Source organism: Lytechinus variegatus, chromosome 3 (assembly GCF_018143015.1).
Source record: "Lytechinus variegatus isolate NC3 chromosome 3, Lvar_3.0, whole genome shotgun sequence".
Lineage (NCBI taxonomy): Eukaryota > Metazoa > Echinodermata > Echinoidea > Temnopleuroida > Toxopneustidae > Lytechinus > Lytechinus variegatus.
The window spans coordinates 62,403,841-62,428,395 of NC_054742.1; the positions used below are offsets into that span (position 1 = coordinate 62,403,841).

General features: G+C 34.6%; 1 protein-coding gene across 2 annotated transcripts; it reads right to left on the reverse strand.

The window, feature by feature from the left end:
* Positions 1-674: 674 nt before the first annotated feature.
* LOC121411593 lies at positions 675-24,302 on the reverse strand. Of its 2 annotated transcripts, none has more exons than XM_041604395.1 (8): positions 19,902-19,924; positions 17,915-17,998; positions 13,559-13,773; positions 10,911-11,115; positions 7,070-7,234; positions 5,639-5,845; positions 2,396-2,527; positions 675-1,413 (listed from the first exon to the last, which is right to left on the reverse strand). In XM_041604395.1, exons 2-8 carry the CDS (start codon positions 17,988-17,990, stop codon positions 1,199-1,201), a joined length of 1,215 nt encoding a protein of 404 aa, XP_041460329.1. In that variant the 5' UTR covers positions 17,991-17,998; positions 19,902-19,924; the 3' UTR covers positions 675-1,198. The 2 variants fall into 2 exon arrangements, with proteins under 2 accessions (XP_041460329.1, XP_041460328.1); XM_041604394.1 differs by lacking the exon at positions 19,902-19,924 and adding an exon at positions 24,211-24,302 and having other exon boundaries at positions 677-1,413.
* Between the last annotated feature and the right edge of the window lie 253 nt (positions 24,303-24,555).

Sequence of the window (24,555 nt, forward strand, 5' to 3'; positions counted from 1 at the left end):
ACTAACGGCGATGAAAAAATGCACTCATCACGTATTTCTGGTCTTCATTGTTCTACTCTGGCCCTGTACTGCGACATTATCGATTTGCACACTCATAATGACCTTACTAACAACGGGAGGGGGACGACCCCTACAAAAAATCCACAATGTTTCTCTGGAATGTCATGCGGAAATCTTTAGAATGTGATTATAAATTACAATCAATTTCATTTCAGCCTCTATCTCGAAATATTCATCCATTTTCGCAAATAAAATCCATGGAACCTATTTGTAAACCAGTACTGCACATTAATTTCAGAGAATTTAGGTAATTTAGTACCTTCTGCGCATACAATTTGTCCAATGTTAAATGTCTAATCACCAAAAGTTCTGTAACTCATGCTTTAATTGACGGCGACCATGATGGTACCACAGGAGAGAAAATATGAAGAGAATGTTATTCACACGATAATAACAGTCAGATGTTAGTGAATTCATTTACTAACCGATGAATGTCAAGCTTTCATAGGTCCATGCTCACACTGACACTTTTCCTTTAACCATGAATGCACTTACATTGACACATTTAAACGCTGCTTTAAGCTGTGTCTATTTAATGCTTCCTACTCTTAATTGTTCCTGAATCTATTATTAATATGTTTGTACTTTTCTCTCTCTTTCTTTCTTTCACTGCACCTTGGGCACTCTGCCAAGTGGATTTGGCACATTACAAATCTCATCTATCATTATCATCATTATGATTATCTTAAGGAGTATTCTTCAAAAGCATGTAACCTAAACTTGGTCTAAACCACTAAAGTTTTATAAAAGAGTGGCAAAAATCACCAAATTTTGGTTACATTTACACTAATCTATGTGTACTGAATTCCATTTTCAATTTATATTAATGATTATAGAAAATGATCACAATTCTTTCATATACCTTCAACGCCAGCCTTTTAATTTCCTTTCACCAAAGCATTGTATTACCAAATATTTACATGAACATGCATTGATTACCACTTGTTAAACCATAGAATTAGGCCATGACTTTAAAATATTGCCCACATTCCTGTTTGTGGCAATATAAAGAATACTAAAAATAAAAGAAAATAAAGGCAGAAAGTGCTATAAAACAAAAGCAAGATGCAGTTTTTTTTTGCACAAACAACACATCAAAGCAATGAAAACATTCATCATGAATGTGAGTTAATCAACGTCAACACTGCACCATTTTGTGAGCAATCAAATTAGTGACACCGGGACCAAGATGTAGATTCAGCCAATCATCAATGTAAGACTTACTCTTATCAATTTCACAGAGGTCACCACCATACCTTGTAGAGCAAAGGCATACAAAGCCAGAGCCAAACTTTAAACAAGTGCCTCCATGAAGGCACGGTGAAGGTCGACAAGGAGGGGGCGGCTTTGTGGCTTGGCGTGGACAAAAAAAAATGAAAATAAAACTAAGCATGCAGTATCTACATAAGCCAGTTCACGGTTAGCTCATGATCAACTTTTCTCACATGACCTTTGTAATTTTTCATTAGGATAAGCACTATCATTTTCAAATGTAGATGTTGCGTAAGCTTTACCAGTAGAGTATTCAGATTCTAAGAACAAAAGGCATTGTATAGACTGTAGAATTTGGAAATCTGTTTTATTATCTGCCTTTGACACATTTGACTATTGTTTAGGCTACTGTCAAGTACCAGTGATTATGAAGGCTCTATTTATTACTCTTCAGCTTGGATGTGATAAAATGAATATTTTAAAAGGAATACAAGAATAATCATCAAATCTCAAATGCCTGTCAGTGAATTTGAAAACCACCTTCATGGTTTATCTCAAATGACCTTTTACTGCGTAAGCGCAGTTTACAACCGTGAACAGGCTTATTGGCATGTATGGTACAGAAAGTGACCATTCTGAATGAGTAAGCGGTTGCGTGCAATCACCAACATGCCACCGACAAGTTGAGCACTTACTTGTTGATACTCATCGGTCAAATATAATAGACAACCTGGGTGATATTGTTTGTCAATTTAACAGATCAAGATGACATTATATTGGTCAATAAAACAATCCAAGCAGTCACGTTATGGAGTCTTGGTCAATCACTATTTAGTACCTATAAAATACATTCTGTTTCCTTCTGCTGGTAGATTCATGTGCAGTGAAGTTGTAAGTGACATTTATCAGACAAATATCAATGAGAAGGTAACAAACATAAGGTTCAAGACTAACGAAAACAAATAATTTTTTCATGTCAATTTCCTGTAATAGCAAGCAAATATCAAAATGTTAGTCTAATACACATTTATTGCGATTAATCATATGAGAAATGATGAATATATGTTAATGATAAATGTGTGTTGATTAGAAATTAAATTGAATGATTGACAAGTGGTCTTACCCAAACAAACTGTAGTAGAATCTTCATCCGAGTTGTCACCACAATTGTCTCTCATATTGCAGGTCAACCCTTGTGATATACAACGATCATTACCACAAGTAAAGTGATCCCCAGGACACTGCATACCACCACCTCAAATCAAAACATAAATGCATTGTTAATAGATTATCACTAATGACATTATTACCAACATGAATAATCATGGATACAATTTGGCTAATTATCTCTCTCTCTCTTTTGCCCACATATCTCCATGAACCCATCACCAAATAATTCTGAAATTTAGCCCATTCACAGTTTTTCATTTCACTTTATTTCCATTTCTAGCGATTACATCATTTGGCTTTGTACATCTGGGGGGTGTTTCACAAAGATTTAAGTGTGACCAAGTGTTGCACTTTAAGGCTTGGGCACACCGCCAGAACTTGGCTGGAGTGCTTCTTTAACGGTAGGGAGAGGGGGTCGAATTTCGACAACGCTAGCCACCTAGGTCCACATACTTTCGAAGTTATGACATTTCAAATACCTAACCTTAGGTTAAGATTTTGATGTTGATTCCCTTAACATGGTCTAAGTTCATTGACCCAAGAGGACCTTTGACCTTGGTCATGTGACCTAAAGCTCAGGCAGGATGTTCAGTAATACTTGACTAACTTTACGTATGTACTTTCTAATAGACCTGGGAGTAAACATCAATTCAAAAATTAGACACTTGGGATCACTCGATTACTCAAGTAATAGTAACACAAGGCAATAGCAATTTTGTGTCTCGCCCACTTATGAAAATAACCATAAATGTCGTGATTTGCGAGGGCACGTAACAGTATTGTATCGAAACTTTTTTTTGAAATGTCTGGGATGGAATAACATTTGTCATAAGAGCCTTGCACATAAACTTTAACGCTGACCTGAAAATGACCTTTGACCTTACCATGTGACCTCCAACTGCAGCATAACATGCAGGTGGCCTAAGTACATCTACCATCCAAGTTTGGTTGAAAAGTGATTAATGGTTGCGGAGTTAGGTGTCGTAAGCGAGTCTTGCAAGTAAACTTTAATGTTGACCTGAAAATGACCTTTGACCATACCATGTGACCTCCGACTGCAGCATAACATGCAGGTCCCCCAAGTTTATCTACCATCCAAGTTTGGTTGAAAAGTGACTTACGGATGCGGAGTTAGGTGTCATATGAGAGTCTTGCATGTAAAATTTAACATTGACCTGAAAATGACCTTTGATCTTACCATGTGACCTCCGACTGATGTTATTGAGGAAATTTGTAAAGAATGAACGATGATTGTATCACATTCATAATTTTTTACACAAACTTGAAAGAGCTCTGAAAATTTTAATCCGACCTTGCCCTTGGTACACAATGTATGTTGTCTGTATCCTTTTATGTTTCAAAACAAAGCTTCCCAGCCCTTAAACATTCCAACATGCACCATCACCTAAGCACAAGTTCTCGACTAGTCTCCCAAAATAGACCCGGTTATAGGTTAAAAAATTATTTTGCTCTTTTTTCCCTTGTATATTATGCTTTGTTTTGTATTTTTTTCATTTTGTATATAATACGTATAATGATTATGCTGGTTATATGTATAAAAAGTTATGAAAATAAAAAAATCATTGAAAGAAGAAAAACAAATTTGAAATACACCCATGTACAGTGTGTAGCATCTTGGGCAGTGCCACAAGTTGGGGTGGGGGCATATTGTGGGTACGAGATGAAATTTTTCAAAAATGAAAAACTCCTGCGTGTCTGTCTCAAAGAATGCATGTACTTCATGAATGAGTTGTTTACTTGAACTTTGGACTGCAAGACTGTACGCTGTTTAACTGGACTGATTCATTCATATGCAGGGGTGTGGCACTTGGAGGGATGCATAATACATGTACAAGCACTGATTTAAACAAGGCAAAAGCGATTTTGTGTCTCCCCACTTATGAAAATAACCAGAAATATTGTAATTTGCGAGGGCACGCAACAGATTTGTATCGAAACTTCATTGTGAAATGACTGGGATGGAAGAACACTTGTCATAAGAGCCTTGCACGTAAACTTTAATGTTAACCTGAAAATGACCTTTGACCTTACCATGTGACCTCCGACTGCAGCATAACATGCAGGTTGCCTAAGTAAATCTACCATCCAAGTTTTGTTGAAAAGTGACTTACGGCTGGAGAGTTAGGTGTCATAAGAGTCTTGCATGTAAACTTTAACATTGACCTGAAAATGACCTTTGACCTAACCATGTGACCTCCGACTGCAGCAGCACACAGCTCGGGGGGGGGGGCACTCAGTATTTAATGCATAGTGAGTATGTGCCCCGGAGGGGACCCCAATATTTACACTCAAATTTCTGTTCCAAGGCATAGCATTTTTGTCTTATTGAGAAAAAGTACAAAGAAAGCCCCTCCAAAACATAGCATTTTCTTCTTTAATATCAAGAAAAAAGAAGAAAGAAATCCGCTCCAAAGCTTCGCATATTTTTCATTACAGCGATCAGCTACAATGAGCTGCAATTTTGGTGAAAAGCGACATTGGATATTCGTTTATATATTGTATATTAGATGTTATGCACTGAGTTTATTTAAACACATAAATAAAAAAGAAAAGATTTGCAGGAGAACGTGAGGGCATACACTGTACCCCATCCACAGGTTGTTGTATACACCATCAATCATGGGTTACAGAAAAGGGTATATAAAGTTACATCAACAAAACAAAGGGGGGAAATCAGTTGAATTGCAAGAAATCCATACAACATTTCAAATCGAATATGACCTACTATAAATATATGGTCAGAGCCTTACATCACCAGACACACCAAAACTTCAGCTACATCTGAGTTTATCTTTGTGAAATGAAACGTTGTATGCACCAGCCTGATGGGATGACCCATATGAAACGGAACTTAGTTCAGAATGAATTGACAGATCTGGGCCTCGTCTTACAAACAGTTACAATTGATCCAATCACTTGCAACTATGGACAGCCAGCAACGTCAAAAACATGTATAATGCATGTTTGTTCCAAATATTTTCTAACTATGATGTATATTCATGTATTCATTGTTTTATTGAAAATTCACTATGCTTCTCGTCGTTTCCAAAGGACATTGTGCAAATTTTCTGTCGAAAAAATTATGACACTGATGGATTTCCATAGAGTTACGATTGATTGGATCAATCGCAACTTCTTGTAAAACGGGCCCCAGTAGCGTGAACCTGGTATATACCTGCTTGAATGAAGAATGTGAAATATGCTTCAAAGGACGACTCTACAGCTGTTCGACCTTTCCATCTCACATAGAGATATTCCTGTGTAGATATAATTTGGTGGTTTCTAGGAGCTACTGGTGCTACATACAGGGGAGGGTCCTCCGAGGTTAAACCATCGTAGATCGCCAAAGAACTTGTGTCATCATTATTGCTCTTGGTGAAATCTGATGGGTGATAAAAAAAACAAAGACAATTTTAACTACTTTATATGATAATTTTTATAATGTAGTATTACACTAAATTCTATTCGAGTTGTTACTAGAGGTCATATCTTCAAGAGCTGGGTTATTTTTATTCCCAACGAGACTGGAATGGTGGATAATGTGGATTGATGCAACCCCACCCCCAAAATCTTGGCTGTTGAACGAAAATTGGCACATGCATTATCCATGGCATAATCTACAAAAGTGTACATTCAAATTCTCACAGCCAATCAATTATGTTTATTTATGCATAAAAACAAACCTTTGCTCTGATTAAATTTAATAAAGCCCTAAAACTTCAGTGTTTATTTTGCTTACAGACTCTTTGAAGGATTCTGATCAAATGTACTGTAGACAAACTTATGGTATTAAGCTTGTCTTCAAATGTATTTTATAGTTTTCTAAATTTGTGTATTTCTTTGGTTTTAATGGGCATCGTCAGGGACACTATCTTGATCATGAACAATATGAATCACAATTGGAATTTTACTACGGTCTTGCAAGCACTTAAAAAATGTCATGTAATTTCAAATTGTATACTCAAAATTTTGGTCTCAAAAGTTGCATGAGAAAGAATGAGGAATTCATGTCACAAGCCTAGGGATTAATCACGTCTCATTAGGGTTAAATGCATAACTAAATTTTATGGCAAACCATGTACATGTACAAATAGTTACAATCAATCATAAACATTGATTCAATTTTCTGTTTCGTGAATGCAAAAGAGATAAAGGAAACAAAAATTTCAATTCAATTTTGTGTTTTTCAAAGGAATAACTAAAAATTTTAAAACATGTAAAATTTTTTAAAATGTAGTAAAATGGAATAATGAACCGTTTGTCTGTTGTCCCGATTTTACACATTTCATTCTTGAATCAAAACATTGAAAAATTACTGTTTTTTTGTTTTAAATCTTGAAAATAGAATCAATTTTCACTCAATATTTTGTTTTTCTTTTCGAAATCAGAAAAACAAATTATCTAACAGTACCTTGATTTGTAATGCCCCTCTGGACTGAAAATTTGTTCTGAATTTTTTTCCAACTATTCAATGATCCAAAAATCTTTTATCCTGGCACTGTTGCATCTAGCTTCTTTACTAATTAAGTTACTCTTTGTGAAACATGACCCCGTTTGTAAAACACAGCCCAGTTTTTGAAACCTTACCCTTCAACCTCACTCTTACCATCGACAATGAAGAGGACCTTCATATGAGACTCTGCTTCAATGTACCAGATGATGTCAATCTCCAGAGAGGAATAGAAACCCGACACATACCCCATCGGAGCAAGAACGGTGTAAGCAACATTACCCTGATCCATTGATAGAGTAGGAATCACTGTACGAGAATCTAACATCAGAGAGGTCATAGGGAAAAATGAAATATAGCCATGATTGATCTTGTCATTACACAACAAAATGAATTCCCGATAATCATGGATTGGAAAAAACTAGGTTCTAAAGGAAGAACAAACCGTTTTAATCCATTTGGCCCCAATAAGGGGCATATACAGTCAGTGTTGACTGCCTCCCCCCCCTCCAATGTTTTTTAACCCCCCAAAAAAAAGAAAGAAAGAAATGTAATTTCACATTTAATGTCCACATGTATAATTGTGCTCAAAAGTTTGTGAACCTCACCACAAATTGTACTCCTTCATGCCGAGGGTTGAATATAGACAAAAACAAACTGATTGGATGTCATATTTTATCACCTGACTTCACATTCACAATCAAATATCTATAACAAGGCAGAACTTTAAACACTTTTAAATATGTTCAATTTCTGGTGGGGTTCGCTATCACAGTCAGAGCTGCCAACCTGGAAAGGAACATTTCAGTATTTTTTAAGCTGAAAATCAGTATTTCGGTGAGGAAATCAGTATTTTCAAAAAATTCAATAGGACCACACATACAACTGAAACTTTAGAAATCAGTATTTTACATGAAACTATCAGTATTCTTCTCACTTTTCAGTACTAAATACTGAAAATCAGTACTACATGTACTTGGCAGCTCTGCACAGTGCAGTCTCCTCTCTAATATAGGCCTATTTCTTTAATACAAATGTGTTATTTAACTTGCCTGACCTCAAGTTCATTGACCAAGATGTGTATTTAATTTTTATTTACTTCTGGTTGCTGGTCTCAGTTTGGTCACTTTAAATAAATTAACAGCTGAACACTGTGTTGATATTTGGTCAACAGGGTATGACAAGCTAATTTTGTGGAGACTTGTATCATAAATAAGTTCAATAAATTTCTATTCTTTCCCTTTTTGAATGTCAATATAACCTCCTAGTATCAATGAAGTATTTTAGAAGAGGCCAAACGAGAGACAATCATTCAGTTAAAATCTACAATAGATTATTTTAATGCACAAATTCTCCAGGTGCACTTCATGTATATCTGTGGATATCTTGTCTTCAATTGTTCATCATTTCAAATATTCATATACTAAATACAAATTTCATTTTCTACAAAAGGCAAAACAATAGTTATCCAGTTAGTACCTACATGTAATTATTAATCAATGATTATTCAAAAAACCTACATTGCCTCTGAGTGAGAGAAAACCCTACATACATGTATGTTCATATGTTACTCCAGATATCACCAATTCTCATGAAAATCACTCTGAATATAAAGCAGTTAAGCATTCCAATGACATTAATTTATTTTCAGTACATATCAATATGTACACATATCACCTTTCAAGTGAAAAACACAAAGTATTAAAACAGTTGAGATTAAAAACAAAGATTTGAATGGATTGATACTGGTTCCTCGCAGAGTGAAATCCAGGGTTTGCCATGATGTCCTGATTTTAACCAGCATGTTTTGATACCAGGTCAATCTACCTTACCAAAGATAGAAAGGAAACCTGCAAACTCCATCACCAGCTTTCAGTTCTATCACCCCTGTGGATTTCTCTTTTTCTATTTTATTTGGTGTATTTTCATCAGCTTCCGCTATTAAAAACAAGGTTTGAGGTGATGAGAATTCATTGAACCAGACTGACTCATCTTCTCCTGTCAGTAAGGTCTTATCATGTCAATCTATGTTTAATGCCCTAAATCTCATCACCAAAGTGCCATTTTATGTTAAACCTCTTGATATGGAAAATCCATTAAATGTAGTTAATATTGTCTCATTTCTTTCAGTAAGTAAACATTGAACATTTGATCTTACTTCTTGATCTAGAAATGTACTCAATAACACATATTTCTCTCTATCATTCTTTTTTTCTTTCTTTACCTTTTTATTCTTTCAACTACATTTATTTCTTTATTTCATTCTTTCTTTCTTTACTTTTTTTATTCTTTCAACTACGATTATTTCATTCTTTCTTTCCTTACTTTTTTATTCTTTCAATTACATTTATTTCTTTATTTCATTCTTTCTTTCTTTACTTTTTAATCTTTCAACTACATTTATTTCTTTATTTCATTCTTTCTTTCTTTACTTTTTAATCTTTCAACTACATTTATTTCTTTACTTTTCTATTCTTTCAACTACAATGTTATTCAGGCATGTAGTCATTATGATCACCTACATACTTCAATTCTTACATAATGCGTGCTTGCTTACTTACTTTCTGTACTTACTTTACTTAATCACATTACTTGATTACTTACAGTGCTGCTTACTTACTTACTTACTTACTTACTTACTCACTCACTTACTTACTTCCTTACTTACTTCTTTTACTTACATGTACTTTATAGTACTATGATACTGAACTTGATTTATTTATTCATTCATTTTTAACATACATGTATTTTGGGGTGGTAGGTTCTCTTGATGCATACCATGAATGAAAAAGATATTAACAACAGGAACAGTGTATTGAATTCATAATAATAATAAAATTCAGTTCTTAGAGATGCATAATACCATGGATGTGTTTAGAATTATTGTTTTCTACATTGTCTTTACTGCATTTCTATGATTAGTTGTTGCATGTGAATTCAAATTCTACCAAAATATACATAGCACATAATACATGTCAGTCACCATATTTCAGTCCTTCTTTCTAATCACAATAAAATGCTATAAGTATTTTTCTATTAGGTGTTGTAAGCTTTAGTAAACTAATTGAATCCTTAGTCATTTTTTTATAAGTTTGCACACACAAAACAATCACTACTATATTTTTCCTTTTAAAGTTTTTTTAAATAGTGGTTATTAATATTAATGTATGTCTTTACAATTAAAAAATTGCCAATTTGCATCGCCAACTAATGATTTAAACAATTCCTTTGCAATGTCAATAAAGAGTTCTTGTTATCACTTCTTTTTCCATGTTTTGTTAGCTTTGAATTTTAAATGATGCAACGGAAATGGACAAAGTGGTAGGATTTTGAAACTCTATGTGGTGTATTTTGAGTGATATTCAGTGTTCAGTATAACAAGTATTATTAGGCCAACCATTAAGTGTGTTTATGTTTATCCTCAAAACTTACTTTCTGTTTCTATTATGCTTTAATTGTTTTATGGACTTTTTTCTTCTTTTCCCAAATTAGTTGGAGTAATTTAATTCAAATTTACATGTAATTTTCTGTGTTTTCCTTTCATGATTCCAATTATATGATTGATTTGTATTTCAATCTGCCTAGAAATAAAGAAGTTGTTTGTTTCCTACATGTGCATTACACATCCCAACCCATGCTACTAAAAAAAATTGATGATTTTTGCTCATAGATACATGTAGGAAAGAAACAATATTTCTCATAGGATTGTGCAGTAAAGATATCAAGAATGATGGTATAATCAAAATTAAAAAAAAAAAAGCTCTGAATGGTTAAGAAAAAAAAAAATATTTTTTCCTTCAAATTAAAATGGTCAAGAGATCTGTGTACACATTGGCAATCCAAATTACAGTGCTTTCTGAACATCCTGCATTAGTCCCTACTTCAATGAGTCCTATCATAACACTACGCTACTTTGTACTTTGACGGTATCCTGTGAAATAAATTGACCCCACTCAAAACAACGTATGCAAAAAACACACAGAAGAAATGAACTCACCTGTGTATATTGCCTCATATTCAATCTTCTGAGAATCCGTGATAAAAGAATACTGTGCAGCGAACGTCCTCAATTCTGAGTAAATGTTGGGTTGGTTTGCCTGGACACCAAGTGTCAGGGTTATCTCATCTGATGAACTGAGGATGATGGTGGGACGATTGATACCCACGTATACACGAGGCGTCTGACTGTTATGAAGATCAATCTAGAACGAAATATGAAAAAAGATCAACTAATTACATGGATGCTATTAATATTGAAAAAATTTGTATTTGGCAAATTGCAAATGATAAGTAGACAAAGTGGGAATTCATCAGTCTCACATTAGACTATCAAAATAAGAGATTGACCAAATGGGTTTAAGACCAAGTGATGTTTGGACCAAAAAGTAAATAGACCAAAGTGATAGTAGACCAAGTGGGCTAAGCCATCTGTACTGGCCGCACAGAAACTTTGTTAGTGCAAACTATGCACTAACGAAAGCCTCTGTTACAACCAGTATTCTTGCAGCAATGCCTCATGTTACAACAATGCGTTATCGACATCTTGGATCAACGCTTACAACTGGCCCTACTGTAAGTGCTCTGTTGATGCTGAAACGTTTCGGTGCAGCAGGTAATGAGCATTAGACCATCACCATCTGCTACAAGACAAAATCGATGCATCCCATGTACAATTCAGTCAACTATTTGTCAATTTTGATTTGCATATTGAATTATTCCGATGGTAAGCTATATTATTTTCATATTTTAATTAAAAAAAACTGATTTTATGAAAATGATCAGGAACAAAGCCAGATTTTCAACTAAATTTGCTTTAAAAGCATGATGCTGGACAGGGGTGAAAAAAAACTCTCTAATACAGCTTTATCATATGATGCTCACAATAAATCTAGCTGTCTATTTTATTTTTGAAATTACATGCTTCTATCAAACATAAATCAGAGCCTTTAATCACGCATGTATCACAACTGTACGTTTTGGTACCAAAACACAGATGCATGGTCATGGTGGTTTCCTATCATGCACTGTGACTAACAAACACAGCTTTAATGACTTCCATAAACACAGATAAGCGACAGATTCAAGGATTTTTTCTGCCAGCTGAAGCAATATTCTCACAATATGTGTACGATCACAATAACACATGCTTGCTCACAATCACGTGAATGTATTATGGCCCTCCATGTATGTATTTATGGATGTTTATAAACAGGACCTACAATACACAATGTACAACTAGCAGATTTATTTAAACGTGCACAGCACCATTAAATATATATGCACCCAAAGAAGTAAAGAATACACCCTACTACACCATGTGGCATGTACAGTATGCAGTACAATTGCTTCTTATACAACAATTTACAGATCCATCTTACACAGAGTTGCGATGGATCCGACCAATCGCAACTATGGATGGCCAGCAAAGTCAACATCTATTATACATGTTTGTTCAGAATATTTTCTAGATATGATTCGTAAATTAACAGTTTTCTTGACAATTCAGTATACTTCTCGTTGTTTTCAAAGGGCATTTTGCAAATATCCTGTAGAAAAAAATATTATGATGCTGACGGATTTCCATAGAATTTCTGTAAGAGGGGCCGAGGGGTCATAAACAGAAATGCCAACTTTTGGAAATAACAAATAGAGAGGATTTGCAACCGATGCCAAATTAAAGTATAAGTCTAAGCTAGCACACTAGTAATAAAGTTCAAATTTACAATTAGTTGCCAGACTTACAAATAATTTTTGGACCCAAAATTGACTACCAACTGATCTCAAATCAAATTGCCCCATAACATTCTTTGTACTGTTTCCCAATTCTACTCATTGAACTACAGTGCATAACTGTCAATGTCAACACCAATTATTCTCTGCTCAAATTGGAAAAATGCAGTCCAAAGTCCATAGCACACCTTACGACTGGTTGACAATCAGATTTCGGAACAAATGTCTTTTTAAACATTTTCTGTCATTTAAAAAGACTTATAGAAGACTAATATTTCAATTTTCGTTTTAATTGCAAACCTTTCTTTTGGAGTAATAGCCAAATTGGTTTATTGTAGCTGATTGTACGATTGCAATGATACCATAGCAATAAGTTATTAAATTTGCTTTTATTCTGAAGGGTAGTATATATGACTTAGAACTTTCAACAGGAAGATGTGGTATCAAATGTTAACAAGTGGAATGTCTCTGGCCGTCTCACCTGCATCACACGATTCAACATAGTAGCAGTGCTGACTTTGAAAACTACTATAACTCGCACAATATGTTCAGTGATACATGTACTTGATTACTCTTATGTCCAAGTTTTATGAACTAGACCAACATACTTTCAAAGTTATGATGGTATCTCAACAAATACCCCCAATTCGGTCAAAATTCATTGACCCTAAATGACCTTTGACCTTGGTCATGTGACATGAAACTCTAATAGGATGTTCAGTAATACTTGATTAACCTTATGGCCAAGTTTCATGAACTAGGTCCATATACTTTCTAAGTTATGATGTCATTTCAAAAACGTAACCTTGGGTTAAGATTTGATGTTGACGCCGCCGCGTGTCTCACTCTGCTATGCAGGTAAGACAAAAATTGGTTGGCAGACCAATTTATTGTGGCCTTACATGTACATCTTACCTGTAAATAATCCCTGGTTCCATTCTTAAATCCTCCAGCAATATCATCATCAAGATGAAAGTCACTGAAGACCAGTCTGAGACTGGTAAGATTCCTATTCCTCAGCCTGTACGTACAGGTGTAGAAGGAGTCTTCACGGGGGTAACTTGAAGGAAAGAGGGGTGCAGATATCTCACCCTCTGAGCCCATTGATCCCTCGATAATCCTACTGCAGGCTGAATTACAAACGGATAATAAAAAACAATTAAAAATCTTGTGTTTACATTTTGTACCTTTCCACAATTTTCCGTTATTGTGTACATTTGATTCTGCCTTATTGCAAGGCAGGTCTAGTATAAATGATATTAAAATGATATTGAAATGTCCATAAATTGAATGGAAAATTGGAAAAACGTACAATAATCTACATATCATTTGCCTCCTTACAGCCAGAATGTAAGGAAAATGAAGTTAAGAAAGCAGTGTTCTTTTACTAGAATTATTTACACAATAACAAAGAACCAAATTAATTAAAGCCTATGAAAATGGTATAATTCAACTTCATTTCTAAATTGAAGAAAATGATATTACAAACTTGGAGGCATTAATGTAGGGGAGATTGGGGTTAGTTTGAACGCGGGGTAAAGTTGAAACATGGTAATTTTCTTAAACACCTACATAAATTTATGCAATACTGCCTTAATTTACTGCCATCAGCAATGGCCATCCACCATATTACAGACACCACATGTGCAACAAGCCTGGTGAAGTAAGAGAGGAATGTTTGTTTTTTCACCATGAGTATTTTTTTTCTTTCAGAAATGCTTTATTATCTCAGAGAAGTTTATAGATCAAAATGGCCAGTTCAGGAGTATACATGTACATGTAGCAGACATTTACATGTAGCTACAAAATAAGATTATTAATATGCGATAGTGAAGTCCCTTTTGTGCTGTAAGCTTGTAAATGTCACATGGGCCTCTGGGGTTAGTTCTAACAAAATTGAAGGGGCTATTTAGAACAGCAAATGTGTTGGTTTAAAATCTTAACGGCAATATATTTAGTAATCAGTTGCCAAATTAATTACCCAATTTTTTTTTTACATGGTACATGTAGGTGCATTTTATTGGGTACAGAACCACACTTCGTTTGTATCTCATGTTTGACAACAATGTTCATTAGCTCATAGCATAATATACCTTTTCATTCATTCAGTTCTGACCTTTATTTGTTACTGTATGGTATAGATAAACAAATCAAAGTACAGTTAAAGGTGTGTGTTCCTACATTATAATCATCCCCAACTTTGCCCCTACCTAATGAGTAATAAGATTTTGGCATCATACATTAAAAGCCACTACATGTACATGTACTTATTTCATAATATATCCATTTCATTACTGAGTAACAATAAAAAAAACTACATTGTATAAATAATTATCTGATCGAGGCTGATCAATATCATGTAAATTTGGTGCAGAAGTACATGATTTTGCTGATACACTTTAATAATTGCTTGTAAAATCAAACACACAAGAATATGCAAAATTCTACTATGCAGTGGCTTGTTTGATTGGCTGTAAATCATGTGTAATAGAAAACATAAAGTTCAACAAAACAGAATACACACCTTTAATATTTTGAACTTGAAAAAATAAGCAATAAAGCTAAAACCATGTAGTAGTTTTATTATAAATCTTAATTGACCATGCAGTGTTCCAACTTACCCCATACCATTACCCTGTATAGTTGGAACACTTGAGATGGTCTTGATCAAGGTGTATTATTTTCAGTAACCATCATAGAGTTAAAGAATTGTATAGGTACATTTGTAGCCCTTTAGATATATGCTTTAAGCTGATATATTGTTTCTTGAATAAAGTCTATTTGGACTTTAACAGCAATTTTTGTTAAAAATGTTCCATTTTACCCCAATCTCCCTAAAATGCATTGTAAAAGGCCAGCATAAACATGTCTATTATATTCTAATATAACAATCAAAGCTACGATGTGCAGGCATTCAAAATATTTGCTGTTACTATAAATGATGCAAAAGTTCTATCATTTTCCTCAATACTGACATGATCATACATCAAAATAAATGCAGTAAGTTTGATGTCAAATGTCTTTACATTTGAAAAAAAAACCAAAGAACATTTTCATAGTCTTCCCATTCAGACTCTACTACGGGGAGGGTACTCTGTCTTTGAACATGAAAGGAGCCAATGTAAAACACTTTGTTTACAAATTTTTAGTTTGGGTGATGCACTGATTTGCACAAGTTTCTCTTTGCCCAAAACTGGACGAAAATGAATGCTCAATACCATACTGTGCATGTACACAAAATATAAAATGAAAAAGCACTTTGTATTCATATGTTATTAAGTAATTGTGCACATTTAAAGATGGCACCCCCCCCCCCCCCCGGCCATGCTCTCACGATATGCTTAGCCATGATTGTACATGTAACCTTGTTTGCAATTTATATTAGAAATTCTGGGAAATGGATGGCAGCCTAGGAAGATAAACTATTCTACATCCATGTAGTTCAGTAATAATTCATTTACCACTGCTTTAATAGCAGAAAGATTTTGAAATTTTTCATTGTAAAAATAGCAAAAAAAAAACCTTTTTGATTTGAATGTTTGGTATAAGAATGTAGCACAGCTAATTTTATTTCATTTAAAAAGTCTTTAAAATCAAGGTTGTCAATATCATCTATATCTGGTACATTAATGTTTATCTTTGTGAAATCATGAAATCTTAGCTAAAAACTGACAATACTTCTAACTAATCACTAACTCAAAAGAATGTATGTGGGAGAACTCGAGTAAAATACCCACCATTTGATGAATTCTGTATTTATTTTGCTCATTTCTCAGCAATTACACATCTTCTTCCAGAGCCATAGGGCACATACATGTACAAACACTTTGATGGTCATCTACCAGTATTGGATTCTGTTCGAACCCATTTTGAGATCGTTACCACATTTGGTATTTCTCTTGAATCCCACTAAGCCCTTTTTCCCAATCCAACAAGTAGGTGTGAATCACAAGGCTTATTCAGTGGCTTAACGATTTTCATCAACAACTACTAATTGTGGTGCGAAATACAAAATAAATAATGCATTTTACATGTAGTGGGGGATATAAAGTGAAGCGTGAAATATCTGAACAATTTTGTCAAAATTGTTTAATTTTAACAAAGCACTGTTAGTAACGGACTATAAACCGCACCCCCAACTTTGGACTAAAAAAAAAAAATCCTTCTCACATTTACATGAATATTTGAGGTACGAAGAAACAAAACCTAAGTTAAAGATTTCAAAGTATCCAAAGAGATCACCGGTATACATGCGGAAATCTGCTGTTCTTGATCAAATCATCCACTAAAAATGATAGCAAGAAAGAAAGGTTCCAACAATATTGGCCACTTACACACTCACTCACCTCACAGTCACAGTGTACACGCACACAGCACTGCCGCGCGTTCTTGTACATTGCAAACTACAATACGGTACCAGTACATCTTATCAAATTGTGATCTGTGTCTTTCCCGGCATAGGAGGAAGAAACATTCACATTTCTTGCATTCACAACCTCACAATCACTTTCAGAATTTGTCTAGCATTCGATGTCTTAGCATGAATTTTGGATACGGGATTACAGGAAGGTTCAAGAAACAAAGAAATTGGCATTTTTTCCAGTTGTTTTTATGGCTTTGTGCCGTCTCTCTCGTATGTGGTGTACATGGTACACATATCTTATGAAAAGCAAACGGGAAAGAAAACATAAGCTGGCTTGAAACAGGACTTTGGGGGAGGGGAGGGGTTAAAATGAAGAGCGCCAGCTTAAATCGCACTATAACCACAATACAACACAAGCTCTTACATGTAGCTCATTCATCTCTCGCTTTGCTGAGACAAAATATTACCGAGTATGCTTGGCATCTCTTTGAACTAAGCTAGGGAACTTCACTGCTTTGAATCAATGACTTAAGAATAAAGTCGAAATTAGTGTCATGAAGGTATTGTGCGTTTGTTAATCAAACTTTTATGGACAATTTTTATCAAGATCGAAATAATCACTTCCCATTACCCGCGGCTGAAACCCCCTCTAAACGACATTGCCCTAGGTGGCTACGCCCGGCCACTCGATGTGTTGTGAACTGGCAGGCGTCTATGGTACATGTTTGGGAAGGGTTACGAAGGGTTGGCCCAGACCTATCATCGTGGATAAACCACATCCCCGACTTTTGCTTCTATCCCGCCGAGAAAAAGGTGCAGTTAATACACTGTTACGGCATTTCTGTTTGTTTATTGTGTATTTTTTGTACTCGAGAAAGGATTATGACAAGAAAAAAAGCAAAACTTACCACGCCCTGATACATTTCTCCACAGGCAATGTACAAGAAGAATCCAGCTATGGTGAAGGAGACGTGATAATTTCATTTTTGAAACTGAAAAGAAAAAGAAAACCAAGACAGTATTTCCAACTTTATGTGATAAGCTTGTATGGCTTCATGGGTATGAATAACATGCATGCAATGTACGACCTACATGTACATTTACTCATGAAATCCACATCCAGGACAGTGCTTAACACTGGCATTGGTCCGACGGTCCCACACCAGTAAAATTGCTATCGGGCCAGTAAATTTTCAGATATAGCCAGATTTAGAGGTCCAACATGACCAGTGAAAATATATAAAACTGATACAAATTTGATATTCTCTCCTCTTTTGTAAATTATGAAAAAAAAACCTATATAAAATTGAGAAATGGCTTTCATGTAAATACGCTGTATGTGTCTGTAGGCCTATTGTTTGTTTGCATGGTTTTTTTTTGGGTGGGGGGCATTAAAAGCAATAAAATACAGCAAAATAAACCCATTCTTTTTTCACGTTTTTCTTTATTTTGGGGGACCAGTAAATTTTAGGATCGGACCAGTAAAAAATGGAAAAACTGGGTATCTACTGGTCCAACATGAACAGGTTGGACCAGTAGAATAAAAAGGTTAATGTGAAGCCCTGTAAAATAACCAGGAAACTTTGAATTTTATGAATTTTTAGCCATTAATATTCGTCATATACATGTACAAGTCTTTTCTAAAAGACGGATACATGTAGAAGTACTAAATGGAAGAAATAGCCCGTCCCTTTTTTTGGGGGGGGAGGGGGCTCACTTGTTTCTACACCCACATTAAAGGGATGGTCCAGGCTGAAAAAATAATAAATAGAGTAAAATTCACAGAGCAAAATGCTGAAATTTTCATCAAAATCGGATAACAAATAACAAAGTTATTGCATTTTTAAGTATCAATATTTTATGAAACAGTTATACAGTGTATGCACATCGACATGAATACTCATTAGGCAGGCTGATGATGTCACATCCCCACTTTCCTTTTTCTTATGTTACTCCGTGAAATCATAGATGTTTCATTATTTCATACATGTGTAAATGATGTGTCTCCATTATGATGAAATAAGTTGCAGAAATAAATAACTAATGCACTTATATCAGTTGTCAATCCAAGTGTTTTAGCTCTTGGTACATATAGAAAAAATATGAATAAACCTGATTTCATATAATAAAATACAAAAGAAAAAGTGGGGATATGACATCATCAGCCCACCTAATGAATATTCATAAAGACATGGCTACAACTGTTTCAACGGAATAATGGAGATCTTTAAAATTCAATAATTTTGTTATTTTTTATCTGATTTTGAACAAATTTTTTCAGCATTTTGCTTTGTTAATTTTACTTATTTATTGAGATATAAATATCTCCAGCCTGGACCATCCCTTTAATAAACTTTTAATGCTGCTTCATTTAATCCAGATTTACTCAATTGCAGACTTAAAGTATGTTAGCATTGAAATCATCAAACAAATAGAACTAGTTAGTAAAACTAAAATGTCAACAATCAATTAACTAAAAATCATATTCATCATACATTTTCCAAGTAGTTGGAATCACAATTTTTTTCTTTTACTAAGTATACAAATCATAACTGATATGATTTTTTTTACATTACCATGTACATGTACAGTATACCCATATCTTTTTAGATATGAAGAATGACCAGAACAAATACAGGTATGCAATAAACATGAAATGGATCAATTCAATGCACAATATTACTACAAATTAACATAATGTTAATGTAGCTATGCATGACATGAAGCAAAAATCAAGTTTAAGTCACCTTTAAAGAAGTAAAAGAAAACAAACAAGATGTAACTCAACCCAATAATTTTTCTCTTGAAATATACAAGAAAATGCACAATCAAAAAAAAAAAGATCCATCCTATCACCTTAAAAACAATACCACACAAAACCTAACAAAATCAGACCTTAGTTTAATCTCCAAGGGCAGAGCTTCTGCAATATTTTCCCTCCAGGATCCAGTTGGAAACAGTAAGTTTACAAATGCCTGAGCAATCAAATGGCATATGCAGCTCCATCAAGCTTCATTTATGCATCTCTAGTAGGTCCATGATTTGTGGTTATCAGGAGTACTAGTCTCATGGTAACTTCCTAAAGACCTTACCATAGGTCAACATTGAAACAGAGTGGGTTTCCTCTAGATAAGAGATACTCTGCTCTAATATGAAACTAACCTGTATTTATTCAATAAACACATTAGTATCACTATTCAAGTCACAAACAGGGGTTTAGCCAGAGGGGCGTCTGGGCGTCTTTTTGGATGCCCATTTCCTCTGGAAGACACCATGGCCTAAACCAAGTGGTGCATCCCCCTAAAATAAAAGCAAAATTCGCAGAGTAAAATAAAATTTAACAAAGTTTTCCAATATTTCACAAGAAAAATACAGATTACATTGCAAGTCAGTTTGTTTGCACTATTTTCTTTGATCTACACACACACACACGAATTAAGCTCACACCGTATGTAGCTTGTGGCAGCTTGCCATGTGGCAGACACAACCATATGGATTGCTTCTCAATTCCTGCTGCACTCTGAATCTTGGTGAACAATCTCACATGAATTTTTTTCCACCAAAATAATCACAAAAGCAAGAAATTGTTACAATCATCTGGAATCTCAAATTACTGATATGGTGATATGATCAGAGGAGTAAGTTATTGAGCTTTAATTATGAGTTGTTTCAGCATTTGTTTTGATAGTTGTCGTGAATGTTGCGGAATTGACATGGGAAAGAAAACGCTGCATATGATTCATATAATTTCTCAGTTTGACGATGTCTCACGGTGATATTTAAAACATTTTTAAAATATTTTTGTTTTCTAACAAGGGTTGGGGATTTCCCTAAGATTAAAAAAGAATATTAACAAATCAGATTTAATGATTCAAATCAGATTTGTTATTTTTTAATATTTTTAAAATAAAAATACACATATCATGGTCTACATGTACATGATTCTCAACAAAATGCTTTACTGGAAAAATAAGATTCTCTTGGCCAATTTGGTGCTGTTATCAATCAGCATTGTTGACCTGGAGATTCAATCACAATGCTCACTTTTCCTACAAAAGCTGCACGAATTCAGCTTTAGATCTAGAAAACTATGAAAATATTTTGAGCATGGAGTTCATACTTTCACTGTTCAATCATAAAGATTATATTATGAAACCACATTCAATCAGACCATCGATCCAAAACAGTTTCACTACATACAAATGTGACTATAAAAACAGCCTGAATTTTGAGTGACACTACACAAAACATATTGCGTTGAATGGCTTCCCGTAAGCTGTTTTCGCGAATTATGAAGAGGGGAGAGGAAATGAGGAATAGATCTAGACTAGAGTTTAATGTTAGAGAGGAAAAAGTAGCTTCAATAAGCAATGTTACAAAATGCCGTTATGAAGAACAATTTATAGATGAAAATAAAACAAACATTAAAAATTAAAAAATGATTATAAATATTACAATTATTATTACAAAAATTATTATTTATAATTATGTTTTAAATTTCATTATTTATTTTATAATACTACTTGTCTATAAATTGTTTTTCAAATCGACATTTTGTAACATTGCTTATGGGCAAGTCCAAGAAAAGGTCACCCTAGAAGGCAAAATTTGATCTTTAATTTAAGAAGTTATCTTTGGTGGGGCAAGAAAGCCCAAATGTTGAATTTTAAAATATCATTAAGAAAAATTTGATAATATGCATATTCATGCTAATTTGGGGCACCTAATTTGCATAATTGGTAAAATGGGCGTTACGTATGGGACAATTATAAAAACTCATAGAAAATAGAAACAAAACTTGTGAGATTTACATGTAGTCATAGGTGGGACATGGACCCCCTAACATCTTATTACTTTTGGGGGAAAAAAGTGGTGTCATCTAATTAATTATGCAAATTAGGTCTTGTCCAAGGATGGAATGTCCCAAACGTAACATTTTTAGGCTGTTTTTCTAAGTTATTTCTCATAATACAATAATACTTATTTTGTTGCATCTCTGGGAAGTTCTAATTCATAAAGTATGAAAATGTTATAACCCAAAAAGTTTCAAAATTAGAGTTTACTTTTTAATTAAAGTTAATTTAAAAATTGTTACGTATGGGGCAACATGATACGTATGGGACATTTACACACAATGTCAATGGGTAGATTTGTGTACAAAGTGAATGGAGAAAAACAAATTTCATGAGTGCTCTGAAAGTGATTATTGACCTTTTTCTTTAGTTTTTAAAGACTGATTTGTTATGAATACTAATTAATGAAAACAATTGAAGCAAAAAAAATGTGAAAATTGAAAAATATGAAAAAAATAAAAAACAATAGAAATACATAACAAATTCATGAAACCATGAAAAACAAGACAAAAAAAATGTTGTACTAGTTTCCTTTTCAGTCATATCAAATATGTCTCAATGGAACATTTCAAAAGACAGAACCTTTTTTTTATTTCCATATTTTAAATTATTTCAATTTTTTGACTTATGGGGAAAATTGTGTATGTTCTCTATGGGGACAAAATGTCCCATACATAACATGTCATTAATTTGTTTAATTAGAGTCTGTAATGAGAGGGATTTGGCTTTTGACATGAAACTTACCTTAGATATACTAGAGTATTGTGACTTTTATCACACCAAGTTACAAGTTGTCAAATGAAATACTTTCAGAGAATTCTCAACTTGAATTTTTTTTATAATTAAGTGTCTTTTTTCTGCTTCCCATTCTCTCTGAAAGGTCAAGCTAATATGTCACCATTTTTTGCATGATTATTTTTCTCATAGCTTTAGATGTCTACTATCACGAGTGTATTCAATCAAATCAAAGTCAATCAACACTATTTTCAGAGATGCCAAGTTCAAAGACCAGCTATGCGTGAGATTTTCTGTGAATCTGAGTGAGATCACAGACATTGTGTACAATGTACATGGGGATTGGCTGTGATAGTTGCGTGAGACAGAGATTTGAGGGATGAACAAGAGTCCAAAATGCTTGAGTCTCACACACAATGCGCGAGACTTGGTAGCTCTGTATTTTCATGTCATTCTTGCCTCTGAAATGTCCCATACATAACGCGCGTGAATTCTTTGACTTACCCTTATCGAACTCGAAGCTACGTACATGTACGTCAATTCAAACAAAGCGGTTTAAGGGTCAAGCCTATTGTACGTACGTATGTGCGGTGTATATCGAGGGATCTACACAAGATCGGTCTGGTAAGAAACCTCTCATTTTTAACCTTTTTATTAACATATTTATTGCACCAAGATCATATTGCACCCTCATATGCATTAGGCGCATGCAGAGATGCCAAGTAAAAAAAAATGTTATGCGTGAGATTTTCATGACTCGGCGTCTCTGCGCGCGCGCGGCCAGTACTTACTCGTACGTTGAAAAAAGATATGGGCTTCATCATGATATCGATCCATACTACAAAACCATGCGATGCACGCACGCGATTCATCGTATCATGTACTAGCTGTGCGCTGACTGCACTCTCGATTCGTCTCGCGTGCCGGGCTAGACGCGAAGGCGGTCGTCCAGTCGTATAATCTAGTGAATAATGCTACTTTTTCTCTATTTTTTCTGTCGGGTCCCAATGCGTGAGAAAAATGGGTGCCATGCGTGAGATCGTGAGACGGACCCTGAATGCGTGAGTCTCACGCACAATGCGTGAGACTTGGTAGCTCTGCACATGAATGAAGGTGTACTATAGTATTAACCAACACAACAAATAAATAAAATAGAAATTAAAAAAAATACATGATTTCTAAGATGGATTTCCTAAGGAAATCCATCTTTGTTTACATACCGGTACCGTAGTGTCTCTTAATCTTATGAATATGGCTCAAAGGACAATATTAAAATCATTAAAAATATGATCACGGAGTCCTCAAGGCTACCCACATTCTACCCCAATGGAGAGTATCCTCTGCCTATATTACGGACGAGTCCTGGAAGCGGGCCGGAGCTCTGGCCTGGCCCTGGGTTAGCCGCACTGAGGCTAGGCGCCTACGACACGTAAAGTTAGTCATGTTAATTGGGGTGGCTACCCGTGTGGCTGACACAGTTAAAACGATTTTACGAAAAACTTCCGAAAACTAAATGGCATAGATTAATAAGTTCACTTGAGATTTAGGCCGAGATTTAGAAGAGAGAAATAATAAATTGAAAAGTTACAAATATTACAGTTTCAATAAATACATACCAACTTATCTCGAAAATGTCGTCGAAAGCGGAGTAGCTGGATAGTATTTACATATACAGTCGTAATGCATATGCAGTATTATTGATTGTCTTTCGCGTATTCGATGAAGAACGTGCATGGCCTGGATATACGAGAGGTTTACTCAATCACAACAAAGCATAGGAGCGTATGGTAGCATTTGTACATTTGTATCAGTCATTTTTTTTTGGGGGGAGGAGGGCCGGGGGTCGAAATCATAACCTTGTTCATTGAATGAGTGTTGCAAATGAAAGATTTGGCCTAAAGTGATAGGGCACACCAGAGGGCACGGTGACAGGTGAGGAGAAAAACGCAGAGGGGTGGTGC

Bases quoted from the DNA above. Each gene is read 5' to 3' on its own strand.
- LOC121411593 (XM_041604395.1), bottom strand. From the start codon at position 17,990: ATGAAATTATCACGTCTCCTTCACCATAGCTGGATTCTTCTTGTACAT. The intron at 7,235-10,910 runs GTGAGTTCATTT...CTCTGATGTTAG, and splicing joins ATATGAGGCAATATACACAG to ATTCTCGTACAGTGATTCCT. The intron at 5,846-7,069 runs GTAAGAGTGAGG...ATCACCCATCAG, and splicing joins GGTCCTCTTCATTGTCGATG to ATTTCACCAAGAGCAATAAT.